Source organism: Cynocephalus volans, chromosome X, assembly GCF_027409185.1.
Source record: "Cynocephalus volans isolate mCynVol1 chromosome X, mCynVol1.pri, whole genome shotgun sequence".
Taxonomy (NCBI): Eukaryota; Metazoa; Chordata; class Mammalia; order Dermoptera; family Cynocephalidae; genus Cynocephalus; species Cynocephalus volans.
In genome coordinates this window covers 30,464,541-30,488,696 of record NC_084478.1, presented here as the reverse complement: position 1 = coordinate 30,488,696, position 24,156 = coordinate 30,464,541, and the positions used below count along the sequence as shown (strand labels likewise).

The window sequence follows — 24,156 nt, the reverse complement described above, 5'->3', positions numbered from 1 at the left end:
TCAGTCTGTGTCTTTTGAATGGGGAATTTAATCCCTTTACATTTAGAGTTATTATTGAAAGGTTTTGGCTTATTCCTAGCATTTTACTGATTTTTGTTTAGATGTCTTGAGTATCTTTCGTTCCTTTTTTCTAATTTTCTGTTTGTCTTCTGTATCTGTTGGTTTCTTGGGGTGATAGCTAAACTACTTTTTTTTCTCTTTTGTTAGCACTTTTGTTTTGCTGGTAGGTATTGTTCTTTCTTGCATATTCATGACAGTGATGGTTGTGTGGTATTAAACCCAGTACTTCCTTGAGAATTTCTGGTAGGGCTGCTCATGTGGTACTGAACTCCCAAAGTTTTTGTTTGTGTAAGAAATATAGTATTTGTCCTTCATTTCAGAAGGATAGCCTTGCTGGGGATAAAGTATCCTTGGCTGGCAATATTTGCCATTTAGTGTTTTGATTATATAATCCAATTCTTTTCTGGCTTTTAGGGTTTCTGATGAAAAGTCTGATGTTATTCTGACTGCGGCTCCCTTATAGGTGACTTGCCGCTTCTCTCTTGCAGCTTTCAAGATTCTCCCTTTGTCTTTGAGTTTTGTCAGTTTGGTTATCACATGTCTTGGAGAGGACTTTTTGGGTTGAAAGTGTTTGGTGATCTTTGGGCTTCCTGAATCTGGAGATCTGTTACTTTCCCTATATCTGGGAAGTTTTTGCTATTATTTCAATGCCATTTCCTTTTTCCTCCTCTTCTGGAATACCCATGATTTGGAGATTTGAGTGCTTAAGGTTGTCAGTTGTCTCTATTAGATTTTCTTCATTTTTTTTTTTTTTATTCTTTTTTCATTTTTCTGGTCTGCCTGCGTTAATTCAAACAGCCTGTTTTCAAGGTCAGAAATTCTCTCTTCTGCCTGTTCAAGTCTGCTGGTTAAACTCTCTGTTGTGTTTTTTATTTCGTTGAATGATCCTTCAGCTCCACAAGCTCAGCTACATTCTTTTTCATGACATTGATTTCTTTGTACATTTCTTCTTTCAGATCCATTATATTTTTTCTCATTTCATTGTGTTGTCTAACTAAGTTTTCTTGTATCTCATTTAGTTTCCTTTGAATAGTTACTCTAAATTCCTTGTCTGTCATTTCAAAGACTTCCTGTTCTGTAGGATCTAGTGCTTGAGAGTTATTAATTTCCTTTTGTGTTGATGTACTTTCTTGATTTTTCATATTTCTGGTATCTTTCCTCTAGAGTTTTATCATTGTGGCTGGGGGTATCACAATCCACTCGTTTCACCCTGATGTCTGGGTTGGATCCTAAAGGGATTGCCACTTCTGGGCAGCAGAAACTAGCCTAGGCCGGAAGTCCCATCCTGCCTGCCTTCTCCAGCTGAGCTGGCTCAGGGTGTGGGGACTCCGAGCCTCTTAAGTCATTCCCAGAGGTGAGGACTGGCCTGGGCCGGAAGTCCTACCCTGCCTGCCTTCTCTGGCTTGGCTGGCTCAGGGTAAGGGGGCTCAGAGCCTGTTAAGTCACTCTCGGAGGTGGCAACCAGCCTGGGCCAGAAGTCCCACCCTGCCTGCCTTCTCTGGCTCAGCTGGCTCAGGGTGTGGGAGCCCTGAGGCTGTTAGGTCTCTTCCAGTGGTGGGACCAGCCTGGGCCATAAGCCCCGCTCCGCCTGCCTTCTCCAGCCTCACAGGCTCGGGGCATGTGGGCCTAGAAGCTCTAAAGTCTCTCTATGGGATGGGGAGCAACTTGAACTGGGGTCCCATGGTGGGTGGCTCCTGTCCGCTCCAGCACAGATCTCGGGTCCTCTGTCACTGCTCCTCAATAGCTGCAAATTGGTTGCTCTGTGGGAGAGAGTGACACCAGGAACCAACTACTCCACCATCTTGACTGGAACAAGGATGATTTTTCTAAAGTAGGATTATTTAGTATTTGTGATACTAAGTCAAAACTTTTAGAAGGGAATGGACTTTATAACTGATTGCATATAATTATATGCCTCAAATGTTGCTTTGAAAACTTCCTCAGTGAGCTCTAACTTATGTTTTGCGAGTAGCTAACTGTAATGTCACCAGTTGAGTTATAAGCCTCTTTAATTTGTCCTTTGGAACTAATATAACAAATTCAAGAAAGGAGGAAAATAACATATCCAGATGATTGATAATTAGGGGGATTTATTCCCCCTGCTCATATTTAAATTATTAAAAGCAGAGAAGGAAAAGGAGGAGAGGAACTAAAGAAAAAAATGTTTCTCTTCCCACCAGTTTTATGTCCTTACCAGTGCACACAGAAGATCAACTGCTTCCAAGATCAGTTCCTGATGACCAATGCGACTGACCCCCAGATCTTCTAGCTCCTGATGTGTAATACGAAGCAGCTGGTCCCCACTGATCTTCTCCCTCTCAAAGTTCTTAATATACTGCTGCAAACAGTCATCAAGACCTACAAAACATAAGTATGAAAGACCAGAATGAAAAATGATTGAACCAAACAAATAGAAAGGGAAAAAGCAAGCATAAACTCCTACCACGTCACAAGTTAAGTCCATTTTAACTCTGGACTAGTCCAATAATCCTCTTTTCCTCAACCTATATAGGGGCTACAGCGAAAAAAAATCACTTCATCATATTCCTAGTTGTTAGGTTTCTATTTGAGTTTTCCTCAGCAATTACTGGAAATCTTTACCTCTATTCTCAGCAGTTCTCCTTGCAGCCTATTTCATGAAGTAAGCTAACAGGCAGGTTCCCCTACATTCAAATTTATCTGCATCACACTTTTCCTTTCTTTCTTAACCATATTTCAGAGGGAGAGATATCCTTCTTCCTATGCAAGGCTAATCTATCTTCCTGTACTGTGAATCCCATCTTCTGCCACCTTAACACTACTTCAAAAATTTAAAAGTTAAATGTCCTTTTAGTTTCACTATTTATTCACTGACTCCTATGTTCAAACCTCTACCATCTTAAAAAACTAAACAACAACAACAAAAAAACCCACACCTTTCTTTGGTTTCCTTGATTCTGTGTTCCTTATTAATATGTCATCCTCTTCAGACACAGGCTCCTTACCTTTACTTCACCACCTGCAATGTACTCCTTAATCCAGCATCATTTGGATTTTACCCAAATCCAAAAGTAGAAATACACACTTGATTGTGTGTAGAAAAGACACTCTTGAAACTGTCTTTTCCAGGATTACCCAAGGCAATTCATAAGTGACTGACCAGGCTATAGATTAAGTCAGCTTTCATTACCTATGAAATGGCCTGAAACAAATGATGAACTGAACTAATAAGATTAACTCTCTACAATTTTAAGTAAGAAATATCAACAAAATGAGGCAATTGGCAGAAATTAAGAGGTCTTGATTATATCAAGGAGGGAGACAAGAGGCCATAATGGGCTAAATTCCAGCTGAAATTATGAGAGAAAATAAATTATAAGCAAGTAGAGAAAAGAGAGGGTTAAAACAGATGAGCAAAAGGAAGCAAAGTCCCATAACAGAGATTATGTAGCCATTGAGCAAGGAAAAGAGTCGGTGTTAAAAGCAGCCTGGTTCCAGATAGGGTCTAGTACCAGGCTATACATGTCCTCATTATATTCTCAAACTTCCTTAAAGCAACTTGAGATAACTTGAGGCCTCTCCCTATTATTTTCTTTTTCTCTCATTCTCCACTGGTATATGTATATCAATGAGGGCTGAAATGTTCTCACTGAATATAGCAACATGAGGGTCACCAGTAACATTCATAAGAGTTGTTCTCACAGTGATGGCAATAAGCCAGCACTGAATGAGTTGAGGAGTCTTCAAAGCAGTCATCTATACAAGAGAAGAGAGCAATAAGAGGATACCTAGAGAATATGGCACTGAAAGAGAGTTCGTTTTTCTTTAAGATATTAGGAACTTGAAGATATATAATGTGGATAAGAACCTTATACCTCTATTGAAAAAGGAGAGAAGGAGAAGATAGGTGCTGATGCAGGTAGATTTACAGAGTGTAAGAAGTTCAGGGACTTCCTGCCTAATAACTTTAAGATAACCTATGGATTTGTGTGAAGTTTCAGTGAAATATTTTTAAAGCAAATAAATATGTAAATTGGTACCATTACAAACATGTGCTAAATACCTGAATAGAGTTGGTACTAATTACAGCGTCACGGAGCTATAGAGGATTTTTATTTTAAAGGGAAAACTCTGAGATTAGGAACATGGGAAAAGATGAGGGAACTACGTGTTAGACACTGCCTGAATACTGGAGACAGAAGAATAAATAAGACACAGGCCTCAAGCAAAGCACTACTTAGACACAAAGATAGGTACACAAAGGATGATTATAGTTTGTTGTATTAAGGGAAGTAGTGATGACAGTAAAAATTGTATCATATGCTTATTTTTTTCACCTTTTAAAAATAATTGTAACTAGGAAGTTCTTTGCTGCCTCTCCATGTTGTCATTTGATTTATTCTCAACTATGCAAACTAATCTTACTAAGATAAAAGCTATCTGTATTAATAAAATAAATCCATAAGGGAAAATTTATAATATATTCTAATTCATATATAAGCAATGTTTAAATTGTGTGCTGCCTTGCACTGATCAAAGATCAGACCAATAGTCGGAAGGGGCCTGTTCTCATTTATGCTGTCCTAATTTATTTCAGAAAAGGCTAAGCGTTCAACAGCTTACTATTATTTCCAAATGGAAGAGTTGATGCTACATAACAGTAATACCTTCCATTTATTTTTAGTCGGACCAATGGAACAGAATAGAAAATCCGGAAATCAACCCATAAACTTATAGCCAACTGATTTTTGACAAAAGCAACAAGAACATACATTGTGGAAAAGAATGCCTCTTCCATAATTGGTGCTGGGAAAATTGGTCATCTATACGCAGAAAAATGAATAAAACTAGACTTGTACCTTTGCCATATATGAAAATCAACTCAAAATGGATGAAAGACTTAAGTATAAGACCCCAAACCATAAATCTACTACAAGATAACATAGGGGAAACACTTCAGTAAGTAGGACTGGGCAAAGACTTTATGAATAAGACCTCAAAAGCACAAGCAACAAAAGAAAAAATAAACAAATGGGATTATATCAAACCAAAAAGCTTTTGCACAGTGAAGGAAACAATCAAATGAATGGAAATAGCCTACGGAATGGGAGAAAATATTTGCAAACTATACATCGAACAAAGGATTAATATCCAGAATATATAAGGAACTCAAACACAAATAATCCAGTTAAAAAATGGACAAAGGAGCTGAACAGACATTTTTTGAAGCAAGACATACAAATGGCTAATGGGTACATGAAAAAATGTTCAACAATACTAATCATCAGGGAAATGCAAATCAAAACCACACTGAAATATCATCTCACCCCAATTAGACTGGCTAGTATTAAAAAGACTGAGAATAACAAATGCTGGCAAGGATGTGGAGAAAAGGGAACCCTGCTACACTGTTGGTGGAACTGTAAAATAGTACAGCCTTTATGGAAAACAGTATGGAGATTTCTGAAACAACTACAGATAGGACTACCATAAGATCCAGCAATACCACTTCTGGATATATACCCAAAGGAATGGAAATCACCATGGCAAAGGAATACCTGCACTTCCATGTTCATCACAGTTCTATTCACAATAGCCAAGAGTTGGAACCAACCTAAATGTCCATTGACGGATGACTGGTTAAGGAAATTGTGGTATACATACACAACAGAATACTACTCAGCCATAATAAAGAATGAAATTCTGCCATTTGCAGCAACATGGATGAGCCTGGAGAAAATTATGTTAAGTGAAACAAACCAGACACGGAAAGAGAAATTCTGCATGTCCTCACTCATAAGACGGAGGGAGGGAAGAAAGGGAGACAGGGAGGAAAGAAGGAAAAGCCCACGATGATACATTGATCTTTCAGAAGGAGAGAATAAATCTGTGGTTACTAGAGGTGGGACAGGGGGGAGGAACAAGGGGACTGGGGAGAGACTGGGTAAGGGGTATAAAGAATAATTACAATATGTAATAATGAATATGCTAATAATATTGATTTGATCAACACATATTGTACACAGGTTACAGTCAATGCTATACCCCCCAAATATGTATAATCAAGTATGCTTCAATAAAAAAATAAAAATAAAAAATAAATAAAAATGGATTGTACAGTTAATAAAAATTATTCTTTAGAGGATTAGGACATTGAGAAGTGGCTTCCCATTAAAAATGAATTTGTCACTTGATTTGTAAACTATTAAAAGTAAAATATGGTAAATAATTTTTGTACTTATTGTGCACCAAGCACTCTTCTAAGCACTTCATAAATATTTTCTCATTTAATCCTTGGAACAATCTTATTAATTGCATATCACTATCTTGATTTTGCAGATAAGAAAATTTAAATTCAGGGACCATTCCGAGGATCCCACAGTTTAAAAATGGCAAGGCAAGGTCTAAACTCAAGTCCATTCTACTACAAATCCCTGCTTTTAAAGTCTACACTGAATTAGAAGGAGTGGCGATTGTTTCCAAACCTCTAGACTGATCATCTGAACCAAAAGTTAATATGCCAAAAACATTTTTAATTTTCCATGTAAAAATTTAAGGACATTGTTTAAAATGCACTTATTTAAATTACACTTTTTCTCAAAAGGCATTTAAGTTTGTTTTTTACACACACACAAATGAGCAGGGTAATGAAAATTAAAAGTGGATGAGAAAAATATGGTTAAGGGAAAATATGGTTAGTCATAAAATGGGAGCCAGAATAATGATAACACAAAAAATTCATACCAATGAAGAATACTAGACTTGCTAAAGTATGGGAGGGGCTAGAACATTGGCTGTAAACCACCTAGCAGTGAACACGAAGAAGGAAACAGAACCGGATATAGCCTAAAACATTCATTAGAAAAAAACAAGCCAGTTTCTCAGAAAAGCCTATCCACTCTTAACACTAAAGTCAGAGAAAAGGATTTCTCATGGAAAGAAATCCTTGTGTAATATAATGAACATCCCTTTCAATAAACCCTTTCAATGAACACAACTACAAGTTCCCATTGGATTACTTCTTACAGCAACACTGAAATATATAATTTTAAAACATTATATTGTATTGAACACCAAATAATAACTGGCTATCATAGAGACCGAGAAATATTTATATTCACTGGCTTTAAAGATGTTACAATCTATCAATAGAGCTTATAAATTCCATGGAGAAAATAGCTAGTAGACTTTCTCTTTTATAATGGTAACAAATGAAAAGGACAATTCTATTTGAATCATCTTTTGAAAATTACAAGTTGGTCAACAGGTGCCTAAAATGTTTTGGGGATACATACTATATGTTCACTTTAAACAATGACAATTTCAAATAAAATACTCTTATTGCCATACTTCTTTATCTTGAAAAGCATATTTACAGGTTTTGATTTTTTAAAAAGTACGAGTCACAGGCAACAAAAGAAAAAAACCAGATAAGCTGGGTTTCATCAAAATTTGAAACTTTTGTTCATCAGAGGATGCTATAAACAGTGAAAAAAGTCACCCACGGCATGGGGAAAATCATAGATCTGATAAGGGATTAATATCCAGAATATATAAAGAACTCCTACAACTTGACAACAAACAACTCAATTAAAAAATGGGCACAGGGCTTAATTAGACATTTCTCCAAAGAATATATAGTCTTCCCTCAGAATCAGTGGGAGAATGGTTCCAGGAACTCCCTGGGATACCAAAATATGTCAAGATATGTCAAAATATGTCAAGTCCCTGATATAAAATGTCACAATGTTTGCATATAACTTATGCACATTCCCCCACATACTTTAAATCATCTCTAATTACTTATAATCCCTAGTACAATGTAAACACTATGTAAATAGTTGTCATACTGTATTGTTTAGGGAATAATGGCAAGGAGAAAAACGTCTGTACATGTTCAGTATGGCCACAAATTTTTCTCCTGAATATTTTCATCTCATGGTTAGTTGAATCCACAGATGCAGAACGCATGGATACAAAGGACCAATTATATATAGATGGCACATGAAAAATTGCTCAACATTACTAATCATTAGAGAAATGCAAATCAAAACCACAGTGAGATATTACAGGTTGAATATCCCTAATCCAAAAATCCAAAATCTGAAATGCTCCAAAATTTGAAAGTTTTTGAGTGCCAACATGATGCTCAGAGGAGCATTTCAAATTCTGGATTTCCAGATTAGGGATGTTCAATAGCTTAAGCATCTGTAAATATTCCAAAATTGGAAAAAATCCCATATCTGATATACTTCTGGTACCAAGAATTTCAGATAAGGGATATTCAACCTGTACCTCATACCCATTAGAATAGCTACTATCAAAACAAACAAACATACAAGGTTGGCGAGAATGTGGAGAAACTGAAACCCTTGTGTATTGCTTGTGAGAATGTAAAATGGTGCAGCCACAGTGGAAAATGGTTTGGGGGTTCCTATAAAAAAAAAAGAATTACCATAGGATCGAGCAATTCCACTTCTGCATTTCTGGCTATATACTGAAACAAATTAAAAGCAGAAACTTAAAGAGATATTTGTACACCCATGTTTATAGCAGAATTATTCACAACAGGCAAAAGGCAGAAGCAACTCGTGTCCATTGATGTATGCATGGATAAACAAAATGTGGTATATTCACAAAAGCTTTTTTTTTCAGCCTTAAAAAGGAAGAGCTGACACATGCTGCAACATGTATGAACCTTGAAGACATTATGCTAAATGAAATAAGCTATTCACAAAAGCACAAATACTTTATGATTCTACCTATATGAGGTATCTAGAGTAATCAAATTCATAGAGATAGAAAGTAGAATGGGGGTTGCCAGGGAGAACAGGGAGTTATTGGTTAATGGGTACAGAGTTTCAGTTTTGCAAGATGAAAAGAAATCTGTGAATGGATGGATAGTTGTGACAGCACAAAAATGTGAATATACTTGCTACTGAACTGTACACTTAAAATGCTTAAAACAGTATTTCATGTTATTTGTATTTTAAAATTAAAAAAATTAATGGTTAAAATGGCAAATTTTATGCTATGCATATATTATCATAATAAAAAAGCACATATTAACCAACAGATTAACCTTACATAGCATAAATTTGCTATTTTCAAATTTTAATTAGACTAGCATTTGGGGAAGTATAGGCATATATGAAAGCCACAGCTGTAAGATGCTATTTTATATCTGATTACAAATGCTATGTCTACATGTAATCAAACTTCTCTAATAGAAACACAGTTCTGTTTATTAAATACAAAGAAACCATCAACGGCAATGATTTGCTGAATTCAGTATATTTTACGTGGAACTCATCAATATGATCATTGGATGCTAATTCATCATGAAAAAATAATGTGTCTAATCATGATGAGACTTGTATAGTTATCATCTTTTTTAATATTTTCATTTAATGTCTAAACCATAAGGACTGTGAAAACATGCCAAAATTGTACACTGGACATACCAAGGGGAAAAATATAATTTTGTATTCAAATGCCATCCAGATGAATTTTGAAGGTATAGTGTCACAAATAATTAATCAGTTATCTTTGTCAGGGTGGTGGGAAAGATTACCATCTCCAGAGGACATGTCCATGGGCAGGAGGGGACTGCCTCCCAAGTGGAATGGGGGAGAAGGTGGTGGTGGAAACAATCCTTGAGCTATGCCATTGAAAAGGGAAAAACTTGACCCAATTTTATTTCTGGGGACACATTTAATCTTGGCTTATCTCAGTCTCAGACTCCCCTAATGCTCTTGATTTTTTGATGTAGACAAGGTATGTAAGTCAATAACTGCCTCTTTCTTACATTTCCACCTCAGTACAAACCTCTATATAATTTCCCCAAGGAACCTCTTCCTTCCTGTCCCTAGTATCAGGATCACCACCTCACTGCTTTTCCAATTCCTAATACCAACTTTTATTAATTCATTCAACAAATATTTATTGAATGCCTATTTATGAACCAAGCATTATTCTAGGGAGTAGTGATAAAAATGTGAGCAGAAACAGACATGGTCCATGCCTTGATGGAGCTAATATTTTAATGGGAGAAAAGTACATTAAGTAAGGAATCACAGAAATAGCCCTGACAAGTAATTGAAGGTAAGGAAAGGTACCTTGCATGTTTCTCCAAGAGCCTAATAATAGGGGCATTTGACTAAATCAGAGGGATCAAGGGTAGGTTGTCTGGGAGAAGTGTGGCAACAACTGAGGTCTAGAGATGAATTGGAGTCAACTAGGCAAAGACAGAGGAAAGAGCATTAGACTCTGGGAACAGTCAAGGCCCAGGGGTAGGAAACAGGATGGAAAGTATGAGTCACTGAAAGAAGGCCACTGGAACTAAAGGTTGTGTTCACGCTTGTGCTCTGAAAAACTCTCTGGCTTCCATGTGTAGAACAGTGACTTGTGGCCAGTTTGCTTTTTGTCACAGAAAGGAACATCTCTGGCAGGGACTAATCTTCTTGCTTGGCACCTTAGTGGGCTATCTCAGCTACATGATTTGAAGCATACAGCTTTTCCAAACATGTCCCTTTTTTGGCCATTTTATTCCTCTGTGGCTATCTACAATCTCCCTTACTTTCCTCCCAGTAAGGGAAGTTACAGAAAAGACCTACAAGTAGAACCTATTTCATACATTACTTAGAACTATGCCCACAGTCTCTTGAATAAGGAACCAAAATCAACAAAGAAAGTGGTAAAAGGTAGAAACACCTTTTAAAATGCTGATTCTAGAAAATCAGTATGACAATATAGAGGTAAAAACTGCTTTTAGAAAGTACAGCCAATCATTTTAATTCACCCACATGGAACTCATTAATTCTGACTGAAATAACTTCCGCAAAAGAAAACTCTAGCATAAAAGTAACTGCAAAAACAAAGGGCACCATCCACTACTAAACCTAATCTCAGTACATTTCCTATGATCCTTCTGTAATACAAAACAAATCTTTTTCATTATTTCATTATTTCAAATCCACTGTTTGGAGCCTCCTCCACTATTAAACACACACACACACACACACACACACACACCCACACACACACACAAACACAAACACACACACACAAGTTCTCACTATAAATGTATATCAGCATTATTAACTATTCAATAATTTCACAGGGTCAAGCAGAAAATAAAAACCTTTAGTGTTTGACAATTTTTATCACCTTTAAAACAGGTTCTAAAGTGTTAGGCCCAATTTAATTTTTAGTCAACATTTATTCCGCATGTAATCACTGAACTATCATTTAGTTTTACTGAAAATTAAAATAAAGCTATGAATTTCAGCCTTTTATCACAAGTAAAGATTTATTATCAGGATAAAAAGAATCCTACATTTATCCCATAGACATTTCTTATAGGCTATCTTAAAAAAAAAAAAAAAAAAAAAAGCAGTGATACATGAAACAAAACAAGTATAAAATTGAGTATCAGAATCAATGTGTAATATCACACAATTAAATTAAAAGCCAAATAATTTTTATTAGCCTATGATGTAAATTTTACTTGACCTAGGAAAATAGGCTGTTTTGAAAGCCTTATTTTTTCCCCTAAAATTTATAAGATTTATTTTGAGGCTTCAAAATAATTCTAATAATAATAAATTGAAACAATGTCACTTTTCCATTGCTTTTCAAATGTTATGTGCATACAAAACGTCTGTGGATCTGATTAAAGTGTAGATTCTAATTCAGTTGGTCTGAAGTGAGGCCTAAAATCTTGCATTTCTAATAAGCTCTAAAATAACAATAAATATTACTAGGGCAACGGCAAAAAGAGACCTGATTTTTTTCAACAAGTGATGAGGTCATTAACACATAGGACAAATAATGATGGTGACTGGTAGTATAAGTATACAGACACAATTAAGCTTATGTTTCTAAATATCTAACCATACCCTTTTTGAGCTTACCAGTCCCAATTAGGAAATATATTTATAATGATACTCAAGAATCAACAAATTTTTGGCAAGAATTTATAGGCCACAAAGGAACAAATTTCTCATACTATAAACTAGACAAATTATTATAACTAAGTGAAAAGAAAAAAGGCTATTCCAAATTAATTGTAATTATGCTTATTTGAATAAATCCCTAATTGCATGTTTTAAGGATATTTAGAAAACATTCTAATTTGACAAAAAGTGAAGTCTGTGGAGAAATTCACCAGCCTAAATGAGCAAAAATTAGTCTCATCCTTCACAATACTGTTATCATCAATTATAAAAGAGTGCAGAAGTTCTTCAAAAACAGGAAAGAAACCACAAACAATAAAAATTCATGTTCCATTCCTCTGGGTATATTCCCAACAGTTGAATATCGCAGCACTCTTTACAATAGCCAAGAGTTGGAACCAGCCCAAATGCCCATCATCAGATGAGTGGATACGGAAAATTTGGTACATCTACACAATGGAATACTACTCAGCTATAAAAACGAATGAAATACTGCCATTTGCAACAACATGGATGGACCTTGAGAGAATTATATTAAGTGAAACAAGTCAGACACAGAAAGAGAAATACCACATGTTCTCACTTATTGGTGGGAGCTAAAAATTAATATATAAATTCACACACACACACACACACACACACACACACACACAAACCGGGGGGGGGGAAGAAGATATAACAACCACAATTATTTGAAGTTGATAAGACAAGCAAACAGAAAGGACATTGTTGGGGGGGAGGGGGGAGGGAGAAGGGAGGGAGGTTTTGGTGACGGGGAGCAATAATCAGCTACAATGTATATCGACAAAATAAAATTAAAAAAAAAAATTCATGTTCCTTTTCACGCAGCATTTCTCAAAGAGCTCCAAAAATATGAAACTTCTGATATTTCTTATAATTCCTCTCTGCTCAGTAAAATTCTCCTTTGTTATGATAGCATTCTACTGCAATCAATGTCCACTGAGGAAAGGACAAACAAACTGGAAGATGTTAGTAATTGCTGCTTTCCCTTGGTTCCCTCTAGACTCCAAATCCCTACAATTGGGTTGGAATCTGAAATACCTGAAAATCAGAAAGAATAGCGGAAAAAGTTCTACAGAAATGCATATGAATCAGAATGGGGAGATGGGGGGTGGATATCAGAGCCTTGGCTAATACTGTGTCAAAGAATCAATTTGATAGACCCATATTTTTAAAAAATCTTGCACTCACCTCTTATCACAGAGACAACATTGTTTCTCCAGTCACAAATTAACCTCCATAACATCCATTTCTTAGCAGATTACAATTGCTTGCCAGGAATAGAAGAATTAAGTTTTACGTGATATTTGCAAAGTCCAAGCCATAACTTAATACTACATTCATATTGTTGGTGATCCAACAGTTAATGGAGCTTAATGTTCTCATGATTCTCTTAATTAAATTACTGCTCTAAATTCTAGTTTCATATACAGGAGTTTATAAGAAGAGTAAGATACACGAACATCATCTTCGCTCAGGTCTCAGAATTTAAAAACTATCTAATATAAAATGTTATTTAAGGTCACGAGATACTAAAGTCATATGAGAAGACAATTTTAAAAAAACTTCATAAGATATAAAGAGTAAACAGCTCTTCCCCTAGGGAAAGAAAATCAATCAAGAAGGGGGAAAAAATAAGAATGTGGAGGTTCGGGAGGTTAGGGTAAGGGCAAAGACAACACATTTAATGACTTTATACTATGTAAAGTGCTATCCAAGAAACTTCTGAGTTTGGCCCAAGAAGAGTGTATTCACTCACTATCCCATGAGACTTTGGTCACTGCCTGAAAGCAGCTGTGCAAACAATCTTTTAGCAAGCTTTTATTTCAATTCAATCCCAAATCTTTTCATTGGTGAATTTCAATGAAAAGACCCTGAAGGATTGCCTTCTACAGAGGCCTATCAATACTCAAGGCAGCTATAAACCAACCTGTGAAAGGAACCAAGAATTTACCAAGGGTCATCTTGAGTAGCCACAAACTAAGAGGTATTTCCTGCACTGCTGCAAATGTTATAAATATAAAAAGTAAAAAACTAACCTTAATAAGCATTATGAATTAGCATGGTGAAAACTGTCATATTGGTAGACATTTCTAAATTAATGTATAAGAGAAAGATTAATATTAATTCTACTTTAATTTTATATTTGAGTCAAACTGCTTCTTTCCCAAAGGTAATAGTTCACTCCTCATGATAATGTTAAACAGCAGGCTACTCAATTTGAGGTATTTTCCAGAAACGGAAAAAATTTCTAAGGAACCTAGGGTGAATAAGAACTTTTTATGTCAAGAAAGAAAGAAATATACTAAAATATGTAACAATGCAACAAAACCTTCAATTACTTATTAATGTCAGTGGCTTCTCAGGAAACACCCTTTGTTTATAGCATCACAGATTAAAAATCATTTAAGAAGAGTGTGATTCATTCAACAACGATAAAGGCAACTTTAAGTTTCTGTTAAAGCTTTTAAAAAAATTTTATTGAATCGAAATTGATTATACATATTTTTATGGTTCAACATTGAGATATGTTGATCAAATCAATATTACTAGCACATATATCGTTACAAATCATAATTATTCTTTATGTCCCTTGTCCAATCTCCCCCCTCTTCCTCCCCCCTCCGCCTCTAATTATCCTAGATTTCTTCTCTCCTTCTGAAAGAATAATGGTTATTCTGTTAATTTGTTGCCTAGATGATCTGTCCAATGTTGAGAGGTGTGATCATGTCCCCCAATATTATCATAGAGCAGATGCTTCTTCTGTCACTCTGAAATGGGCTTTGTGGACAGAGACATCCTCTTCTTTTCTTTATCTCTGCTGGTGACTCTCCTTGTATCAATGCACTCCAGTGGCTGGTGGACCATCTGCATGGTGGTTGTGGCATCTAACCACTTTCATGGCAGCCATGGTTACTGTGGTGGCTGTGGCGGGCGACCCACATGGAGGTAATGTTTTTGGCATGCTCCTTGGTGTTGGCGGTGTGCCTGGTTGGGGAATGTCTGGTCCCCAGCTCCATACCTTGGGTCCCTGGGCATGCCCAGAGGTGCTGGTGCAGTTTGCCTGGTTATGAGACAGGGGTCCAGTCCTTTTCTCCATGCCTTGGGTCCCCCAGTGGGCCACAAGGCACGGGTGCAGTGTGCCTGGTTGTGGGAGGGGGATCCAGTCCCCACTCCATGCCTCAGGTCCCTGGGTGGGTCCCGACGTGCTGGTGCAGTGTGCCTGGTTGTGGACAGAGGGGTTCTGGTCCCTGGATCCATGTCTTGGGTCCCCAGGCAGGCTCCATGGTGCTGGAGTGGTGTGCCTGGTTGTGGGAGGCGGGGTCCAGTCCTCTTCTCCATGCCTTGGGTCCCCCGGTGAGCCCCAAGGCACTTGTGCAGTGTGCCTGGTTGTGGGAGGGGCATCCTGTCCCCGTTTGCATGGCTTGGGTCCCTGGGTGGACCCGAGGCGTTGGTGCAGTGTGCCTGGTTGTGGGCAGGAGGTCTAGTCCCTGGATCCATGCCTTGGGTCCCCAGTCGGGCTGCACGGTTCTGGCGCAGTGTCCCTGGTGGTGGGAGGGGGGACCAGTCCCCTTCTCCGTGACTGAGGTCCCCAGATGGCCCCTGAGGCACTAGTACAGTGTGCCTGGTTGTGGGAGGGGGGGGGTCCAGTCCCCGTCTGCTAGCCCCGGGTCCCCGGGTGGGCCCCAAGGCATCAGTGGTGTGCCTGGATGTGGGATTGGGGTCCCATCCCGGCTCCAATCCTCGGGTTCCTGGGCGGGGCTCCGAGGTGATGGTCGTGTGAGTGGTTGTTGGCGGGGGTCCTGCCTCTTGCTCCATGCCTTATGTCCCCTGGTGGGCCCCAAGGCATTGCTGGTGTGCCTGGGCCAGAACTAATTTTTTGTCTTTTGCTTACTTCTAACATGGGGGAACTTCCTGTGGGAACCAGTACTTGATCTGTGTGGTTGAATGTATTGTTGCTTTGCTGCTGTTTCCCTAGGGAAGGCTTTTTGTGCAGCTCAGGGTTTAATGGTTGACCTTATAGGTACTTCCAACTCTCCAGTGGTTGGTGCACCTGGGTTGTGTAGAAACTCTGATCTGGGCCTGAGTTTTTTCATCAAACTGCACCCCATGCCATTCTGCTTTCCTGACCAGTCTCCTCTGAGTGGTTCTGCGCTGATTGGGGGGCAGATTGGCTGTCCTTACTGTGTCTCAGTTTTCTCCCGTGGGCCTATCTCCCCACTGCCCATGATCCAAAAACTTCCCATGGGACGGGCCCTGCACGGGTCCCTTGCGTCAACACACTGGCCTCTGAATAGCTCCCCTTTTTCAGCTGTTCTGGCTCCTTGCTCCTGCATGGGTGCACGGGAACCCTATTAGTGGTCTTGCTGACCTGGGGGCCACCAAAATCCTCTTCTCCCCTTCCGCCTCTAAGTAACTCCATCTACAGGGCACAGCTGTGGCTTCTGCTGGCTCCTGCTCCATGCACTCCAGCATTAAAGTGGCCGCAGACTGAAACGCTGAGAGCAATTTTTTCTTTCTCTCATCATGGTTTCTCCCACTTTCATGAGTTCCATAGGTCTCTCCTCCTCTTCACCTGAGCTCCAGCGGCCTGAGATTGGCTGACGTTATATTTTTATAGTTGTAAATTTGCTGATTTGTGGAAGGGAGTGATGGTGGGGACTGCCTATACTGCCATCTTGACTGGAACTTACTTTAATTTTAAATTAAACATAGATTTAGTTCTGTGGGGTTTCTTTAAATTTTACGTAAGATTTTCTCCTCCCAAAGCCTTCATGTAGTGACCAGTTAACTTCTTTCAATAACTCAACTTTACAGTCATCCCCCATAGTCACAGTCGAATTTAACGTACTTTCCCTATCACACCATCATGGAATCTAAGTTACCTTTGATAGCTTATGGAGTTAGACAAGTTGATAATAAAGTTCATATAAAAAATGTAGGGCAGAATTGACAATGCATGTAAATATACCATAGCCATTGGGAATGAGTCTACTCTTAAACAAGTAATACCAGTATGAATGAGTAATTTGGGCAGTGATGTTTTAAAGAGAATACATGTACCTGGTGATAGATTGTGTAAAAATTCTTATTCCATGGACATTTAAATGGAGTTAAGATGTCAAAATAACTGAAAAAAACTGAATTAAATGGAACAGAAAAAATCAAAAGCTAGGTACTTATGGGAATGCAATGCAAATTTTCTACATGCTAGATTGTGTGCTATTATTATGCATTATCTCATTTAAGCTTTTTAATAACCCTATATTTTAATTATAATATTTATCTCATTTTACACATGAGAGAGTTGAGACTAAGGGAGTTTAAACAGACTTCAATATTACACACTGGTACATTTTTTGAAAGTTCAGTATTTTACAACTCAAAATGGGTTAAAGAATTAAATATATGTCCTGAAACAATAAAACTCCTTAAAGAAAACATAAGGGAAATACTCCAGGAAGTAGGATTGGGTACAGACTTTATGAATATGATCCCCAAAGCACAGGCAACCAAAGGAAAAATTAACAAATGGGATTATATCAAACTAAAAAGCTTCTGCACAGCAAAAGAAACAATTAACAGAGCAAAAAGACAACCCACAGAGTGGGAGAAAATATTTGCAAAATATATATCTGACAAAGATTAATAACCAGAATATACAAGGAACTCAAACGACTTAACAGCAAAAAAACAAATAACCCAATTAAAAAATGGGCAAAGGAGCTGAATAGGCATTTCTCAAAGGAAGATATACGAATGGCCAATAGACCCATGAAAAAATGCTCAACATCGCTCAGCATTCGGGAAATGCAAATCAAACCACTTTGAGACACCATCTCACTCCAGTTAGGATGGCTAATATCCAAAAGAATGAGAAAGACAAATGCTGGCGAGGATGCAGAGAAAAAGGAACCCTCCTACACTGTTGGCGGGACTGCAAAACAGTGCACCCTTTATGGAAAATGGTATGGAGGTTCCTCAAACAATTGCAGATAGATCTACCATATGACCCAGCTATTCCACTGCTGGGTATATACCGAGAGGAATGGAAATCATCAAGTCAAAGGGATACCTGTACGCCATTGTTTACTGCAGCACTATTTACAATAGCCAAGAGTTGGAACCAGCCCAAATATCCATCATCAGATGGGTGGATAGGGAAACTCTGGTATATCTACACAATGGAATACTACTCTGCTATAAAAAAGAATGAAATACTACCATTCGCAACAACATGGATGGACTTGGAAAAAATTATATTAAGTGAAATTAGCCATGCACAAAAAGAGAAATACCACATGTTCTCACTTATTGGTCGGAGCTAATAAAAATAAATAAGTAAATATACAAATGAATGGGGGTGGGGGGAGAAGACACAACAATCACAACAATTCCTTGAACTTGTTAAGACAAGTGAACAGATATGATGTTGATGGGGAGAGAGGGGGGAGAGGGAGGGAGGAAAAGGAGGAATTGGTAAAGGGACATGAAAATCAACTATATTGTACATGATAAATTACAATAATAAAAAATATTTTTAAAAAGAAAGTTCAGTATTTTAAATTGGGGTATAATTTACAGCTAATGCCTTTATCTTAAAAATGCAGCTTGTGAATTTTTAGCCAGGTATACACGTTTATAATCACCACCTAGATCAAACATGAGACTTTCAAGCACACAACAAAGCTTTCTTCTGCCCCTACCAACTCAGTACAACCTCCCCAAGCCAATTACGGTTCTTATTTCGATTACCTTAGACTACATTTTCCTGTTCTTGGACTACATATAGATAAAAACACATGGTATGCACTCTTTACCTTCTGTATTACTTAGTTTATTCATTAATATTTCCATGAGATTCTATCACATTGTGTGCATCAATATATTGTTTGCGATTCCATCATATAAATATACAGCTATTTCACATTCTACTGTTGATGGCTATTTGGATTGTTTCCCATTTAGACATCTTACAAATGAAGGTGATATGAACGTTTTGGGGGCAAAGAAAAAACCTAGAATACTGATGGAGAATGATTTCCCCTAAGCCTATTGCCTGCAAATGATCACATCTACCATGTCAGGTTAAAATATTGGGTTTTTCTAGTACTTTTGAGGCTTCATTATTTACATTTAGATCTCTAATCCTCTTGGGTGTTATTCTTGTGTACAGTACAAGTTATGGATCTTTTTCTAAATGCCTACCGAGCTGTCTAAGCACAACGGACAACTTTCACCATTTATGAAAAAGTCCATTTTTCCCACAGTGATTTGAGATGCCTGGGTCTAGTTCTGGGCCTTCTATTCTATTCTACTCGACTGGTATATTTGTCTATTCATGGGCCAGCACCATGTTGTTTTTATTATACAGGATTTATAATGTTTTAATGTCTGTTAAAGCTAATCCTCCCTTATAGTATTTCAGTGTTTTCCTGGCTCTTCTTTTTTATAGGTTTGATGTACTTCTTCATAGGTTTTATTAGATCATGAGCTTAAGGATTCAATAGATTAACTTAAGAATTATGTCCTAAACATAATAAGGATGTTAAACCAAACAGAAAAAATTAAATTATGTCAAATAAATATAAAGATTTCACTTTTTATTATTTTAGCATGATCTTCTATTTTAGCATAAATATTTAAGAACTAACTAAATGTCAACTAGTTTAATGTTCTCAGATATTAAAAAATGTATTTTTATTTGTAAAATGTTGTAATATAATCTATGTGCTCATTTGCCATTAAAGTTACAGATGAGTTACTAGATTAAAAATGAAAAAATCATATAAACATAACACATTAAATTTTCTCTTAAAATATTAAACCTGTTATGTATCATCATAAATTCAAATATAGCCTTTGGCATAAACATTTACATTACCTAAATAGTTCATATTTGTGTTCAATAAATCATTTAAAAATATTAATGATTTATTCTAATATTCTACGGTTTATTTGGATAAACAAAAAGAGGAGTTTTATGAAGTTTTCTTTTACTTGCTGTAGATTTTTAACTCTATGTCCTTACTCATCCAATGACACCATACAGAGCTGTGCAGGTTGTGTACTGCTAACCTATACAACTACATATGGATCTGCCAGCCCTATTTTTGCCATTTTTTAAAATTGCTATAAAAGCACTTCCTCAAATTTAGGTAAGAAGAACTAGAGAAAAATAAGGGTCACTATTAGGTAGGAGTTATTTACCTTGGGAGGCTATATGGTTAGGAGAAAATGTACACATAGTCTTTGGGATCAGAGGGCCCTGGGTTCAAATTTGAAATCTGTTATTTAACTATTAAGTCATTTAACCTAGGTCTCATCATTAAAATTGGTTAATAATATCTACCCTAGCAATGCCACTGCAAGGTCCAAATCAAGTCAGTAGAGTATGGAAAGTGACTGATACTTAGTAGGCAGAGATCGAATAGTTAGTATTTATACAAAAATATCTAGTTTTGCATTTATTATAGATTAGAAGTCTCTCTGGATTAAAGGCTATGTCATTTCTGTTTCTTTGTTTCTTCCGGAATAAGCTAAACACAACGGTAGTGAAAAAGAAAATGTTTGCTCTGACTGATCCTTAAAATGAAATTAACCCAAAGACAGGGATTGCTATGTTATATAGGTTTTTATACTCTAGATAGGACTTAGCACACTGTTGAAACAGGCATATGGGCACGCATGTATTCTCTCTCTCTCTCTCTCTCCCCCCGCCCCAGATACTACATAACTATGAAAGAAGAAGAAGAAGAAGAAGAAGAAGAAGAAGAAGAAGAAGAAGAAGAAGAAGAAGAAGAAGAAGAAGAAGAAAAAACAAACAAAGAAACAAACAAAAAAGCCACTAAAAATGATGTAACTGGAACCCACAAGTGCTATTTGTCTGGCTTTGTAAAAAGCCAAAATGAATGATTTCTTTTTTTTTTTTATTTTTTATTTATTTTTTTAATATTTTTTTTTTAATTTTATTTTGTTGATATACATTGTAGCTGATTATTGCTCCCCATCACCAAAACCTCCCTCCCTTCTCCCTCCCCCCCTCCCCCCCAACAATGTCCTTTCTGTTTGCTTGTTGTATCAACTTCAAATAATTGTGGTTGTTATATCTTCTTCCCCCCCCCCCCGGTTTGTGTGTGTGTGTGTGTGTATGTGTGTGTGTGAATTTATATATTAATTTTTAGCTCCCTCCAATAAGTGAGAACATGTGGTATTTCTCTTTCTGTGCCTGACTTGTTTCACTTAATATAATTCTCTCAAGGTCCATCCATGTTGTTGCAAATGGCAGTATTTCATTCGTTTTTATAGCTGAGTAGTATTCCATTGTGTAGATGTACCACATTTTCCGTATCCACTCATCTGATGATGGGCATTTGGGCTGGTTCCAACTCTTGGCTATTGTAAAGAGTGCTGCGATGAACATTGGGGAACAGGTATACCTTCGACTTGATGATTTCCATTCCTCTGGGTATATTCCCAAAAGTGGGATGGCTGGGTCGTATGGTAGATCTATTTGCAATTGTTTGAGGAACCTCCATACCATTTTCCATAGAGGCTGCACCATTTTGCAGTCCCACCAACAATGTATGAGAGTTCCTTTTTCTCCGCAGCCTCGCCAGCATTTATCGTTCATAGTCTTTTGGATTTTAGCCAACCTAACTGGGGTTAGATGGTATCTCAATGTGGTTTTGATTTGCATTTCCCGGATGCTGAGTGATGTTGAGCATTTTTTCATATGTCTGTTGGCCATTTGGATATCTTCCTTAGAGAAATGCCTACTTAGCTCTTTTGCCCATTTTTTAATTGGGTTGCTTGTTTTCTTCTTGTAAAGTTGTTTGAGTTCCTTATATATTCTGGATATTAATCCTTTGTCAGATGTATATTTTGCAAATATTTTCTCCCACTCTGTTGGTTGTCTTTTAACTCTTTTAATTGTTTCTTTTGCTGTGCAGAAGCTTTTTAGTTTGATATAATCCCATTTGTTTATTTTTCCTTTGGTTGCCCGTGCTTTTGGGGTCGTATTCATGAAGTCTGTGCCCAGTCCTATTTCCTGAAGTGTTTCTCCTATGTTTTCTTTAAGAAGTTTTATTGTCTCAGGGTGTATATTTAAATCCTTAATCCATTTTGAGTTGATTTTAGTATACGGTGAGAGGTATGGATCTAGTTTCATTCTCCTGCATATGGATATCCAGTTATCCCAGCACCACTTGCTGAAGAGGCAGTCCCTTCCCCAGTGAATAGGCTTGGTGCCTTTGTCAAAGATCAGATGGAAGTAAGTGTGTGGGTTGATTTCTCGATTCTCTATTCTATTCCATTGGTCAGTGTGTCTGTTTTTATGCCAGTACCATACTGTTTTGGTTATTATAGCTTTGTAGTATAGCTTAAAGTCAGGTAGTGTTATGCCTCCAGCTTTATTTTTTTTGCTGAGCATTGCTTTGGCTATTCGTGGTCTTTTATTGTTCCATATAAATGTCTGAATAGTTTTTTCCATTTCTGAGAAAAATGTCTTTGGAATTTTGATGGGGATTGCATTGAATTTGTATATCACTTTGGGTAGTATGGACATTTTCACTATGTTGATTCTTCCAATCCAAGAGCATGGAATATCTTTCCATCTTCTTGTATCCTCTCTAATTTCTCTCAGCAGTGGTTTGTAGTTCTCATTATAGAGATTTTTCACCTCCTTGGTTAACTCAATTCCTAAGTATTTTATTTTTTTGGTGGCTATTGTAAATGGGCAGGCTTTCTTGATTTCTCCTTCTGCATGTTCACTATTGGAGAAAAGAAATGCTACTGATTTTTGTGTGTTGATTTTGTATCCTGCTACTGTGCTGAAATCATTTATCAATTCTAGCAGTTTTTTTGTAGAGGTTTTAGGCTGTTCGATATATAGGATCATGTCATCTGCAAACAGGGACAGTTTGACTTCATCTTTTCCAATCTGGATGCCCTTTATTTCCTTCTCTTCTCTGATTGCTCTGGCTAGTACTTCCAACATTATGTTGAATAGGAGTGGTGAGAGTGGGCATCCTTGTCTAGTGCCTGTTCTTAAAGGAAAAGCTTTCAGCTTTTCCCCATTCAGGATTATATTGGCAGTGGGTTTGGCATATATGGCTTTAATTATGTTGAGATACTTTCCCTCTATACCTAACTTATAGAGGGTCTTTGTCATGAATGAGTGCTGAAATTTATCAAATGCTTTTTCAGCATCTATAGAGATGATCATATGGTCCTTGTGTTTGAGTTTATTAATATGGTGTATCACATTTATTGATTTGCGTATGTTGAACCAACCTTGCATCCCTGGGATGAATCCCACTTGATCGTGATGAATAATTTTTCGTATGTGTTGCTGTATTCTGTTTGCTAGTATTTTAGTGAGGATTTTTGCATCTATATTCATCAAGGATATCGGCCTGTAGTTTTCTTTTTTGGTTATATCTTTACCTGGTTTTGGTATCAGGATGATGTTTGCTTCATAGAATGAGTTTGGGAGATTTGCGTCCGTTTCAATCTTTTGGAATAGTTTGTAAAGAATCGGTGTCAATTCCTCTTTGAATGTTTGGTAAAATTCTGCTGTGAATCCATCTGGTCCTGGGCTTTTCTTTGTTGGGAGCCTTCTGATAACAGCTTCAATCTCCTTTATTGTTATTGGTCTGTTCAAATTTTCTACGTCTTCACGGTTCAGTTTTGGGAGCTTGTGTGTGTCCAGAAATTTATCCATTTCCTCCAGATTTTCAAATTTGTTGGCGTATAGTTGTTTATAGTAGTCTCGAATGATTCCTTGTATTTCAGATGAATCAGTTGTAATATCGCCTTTTTCATTTCTAATTTTTGTTATTTGAGTCTTCTCTCTTCTTTTTTTTGTTAGCCATGCTAATGGTTTGTCAATTTTATTTATCTTTTCAAAAAACCAACTTTTTGATTCGTTGATCTTTCGAATTGTTTTTTGGTTTTCAATTTCATTCAGTTCTGCTCTGATCTTAATGATTTCTTTCCGTCTGCTAACTTTAGGATTGGATTGTTCTTGTTTTTCTAGTTCTTTAAGGTGAAGTGTTAGGTTGTTCACTTGCCATCTTTCCATTCTTCTGAAGTGAGCATTTAATGCAATAAATTTTCCCCTCAATACTGCTTTTGC

The 24,156-nt window shown here is 37.1% G+C and overlaps 1 protein-coding gene across 2 annotated transcripts in view; it reads right to left on the bottom strand.

Annotated features, from left to right (window-relative positions):
- The window catches only part of CNKSR2 (connector enhancer of kinase suppressor of Ras 2), a 314,535-nt gene that overhangs the window by 256,728 nt on the left and 33,651 nt on the right, over positions 1–24,156 (bottom strand). For both annotated transcript variants that reach the window (XM_063084016.1, XM_063084017.1), the window contains exon 2: positions 2,255–2,418. In XM_063084016.1, coding sequence (XP_062940086.1) covers positions 2,255–2,418 — 164 coding nt within the window. The remainder of the gene's footprint in view (positions 1–2,254; positions 2,419–24,156) is intronic.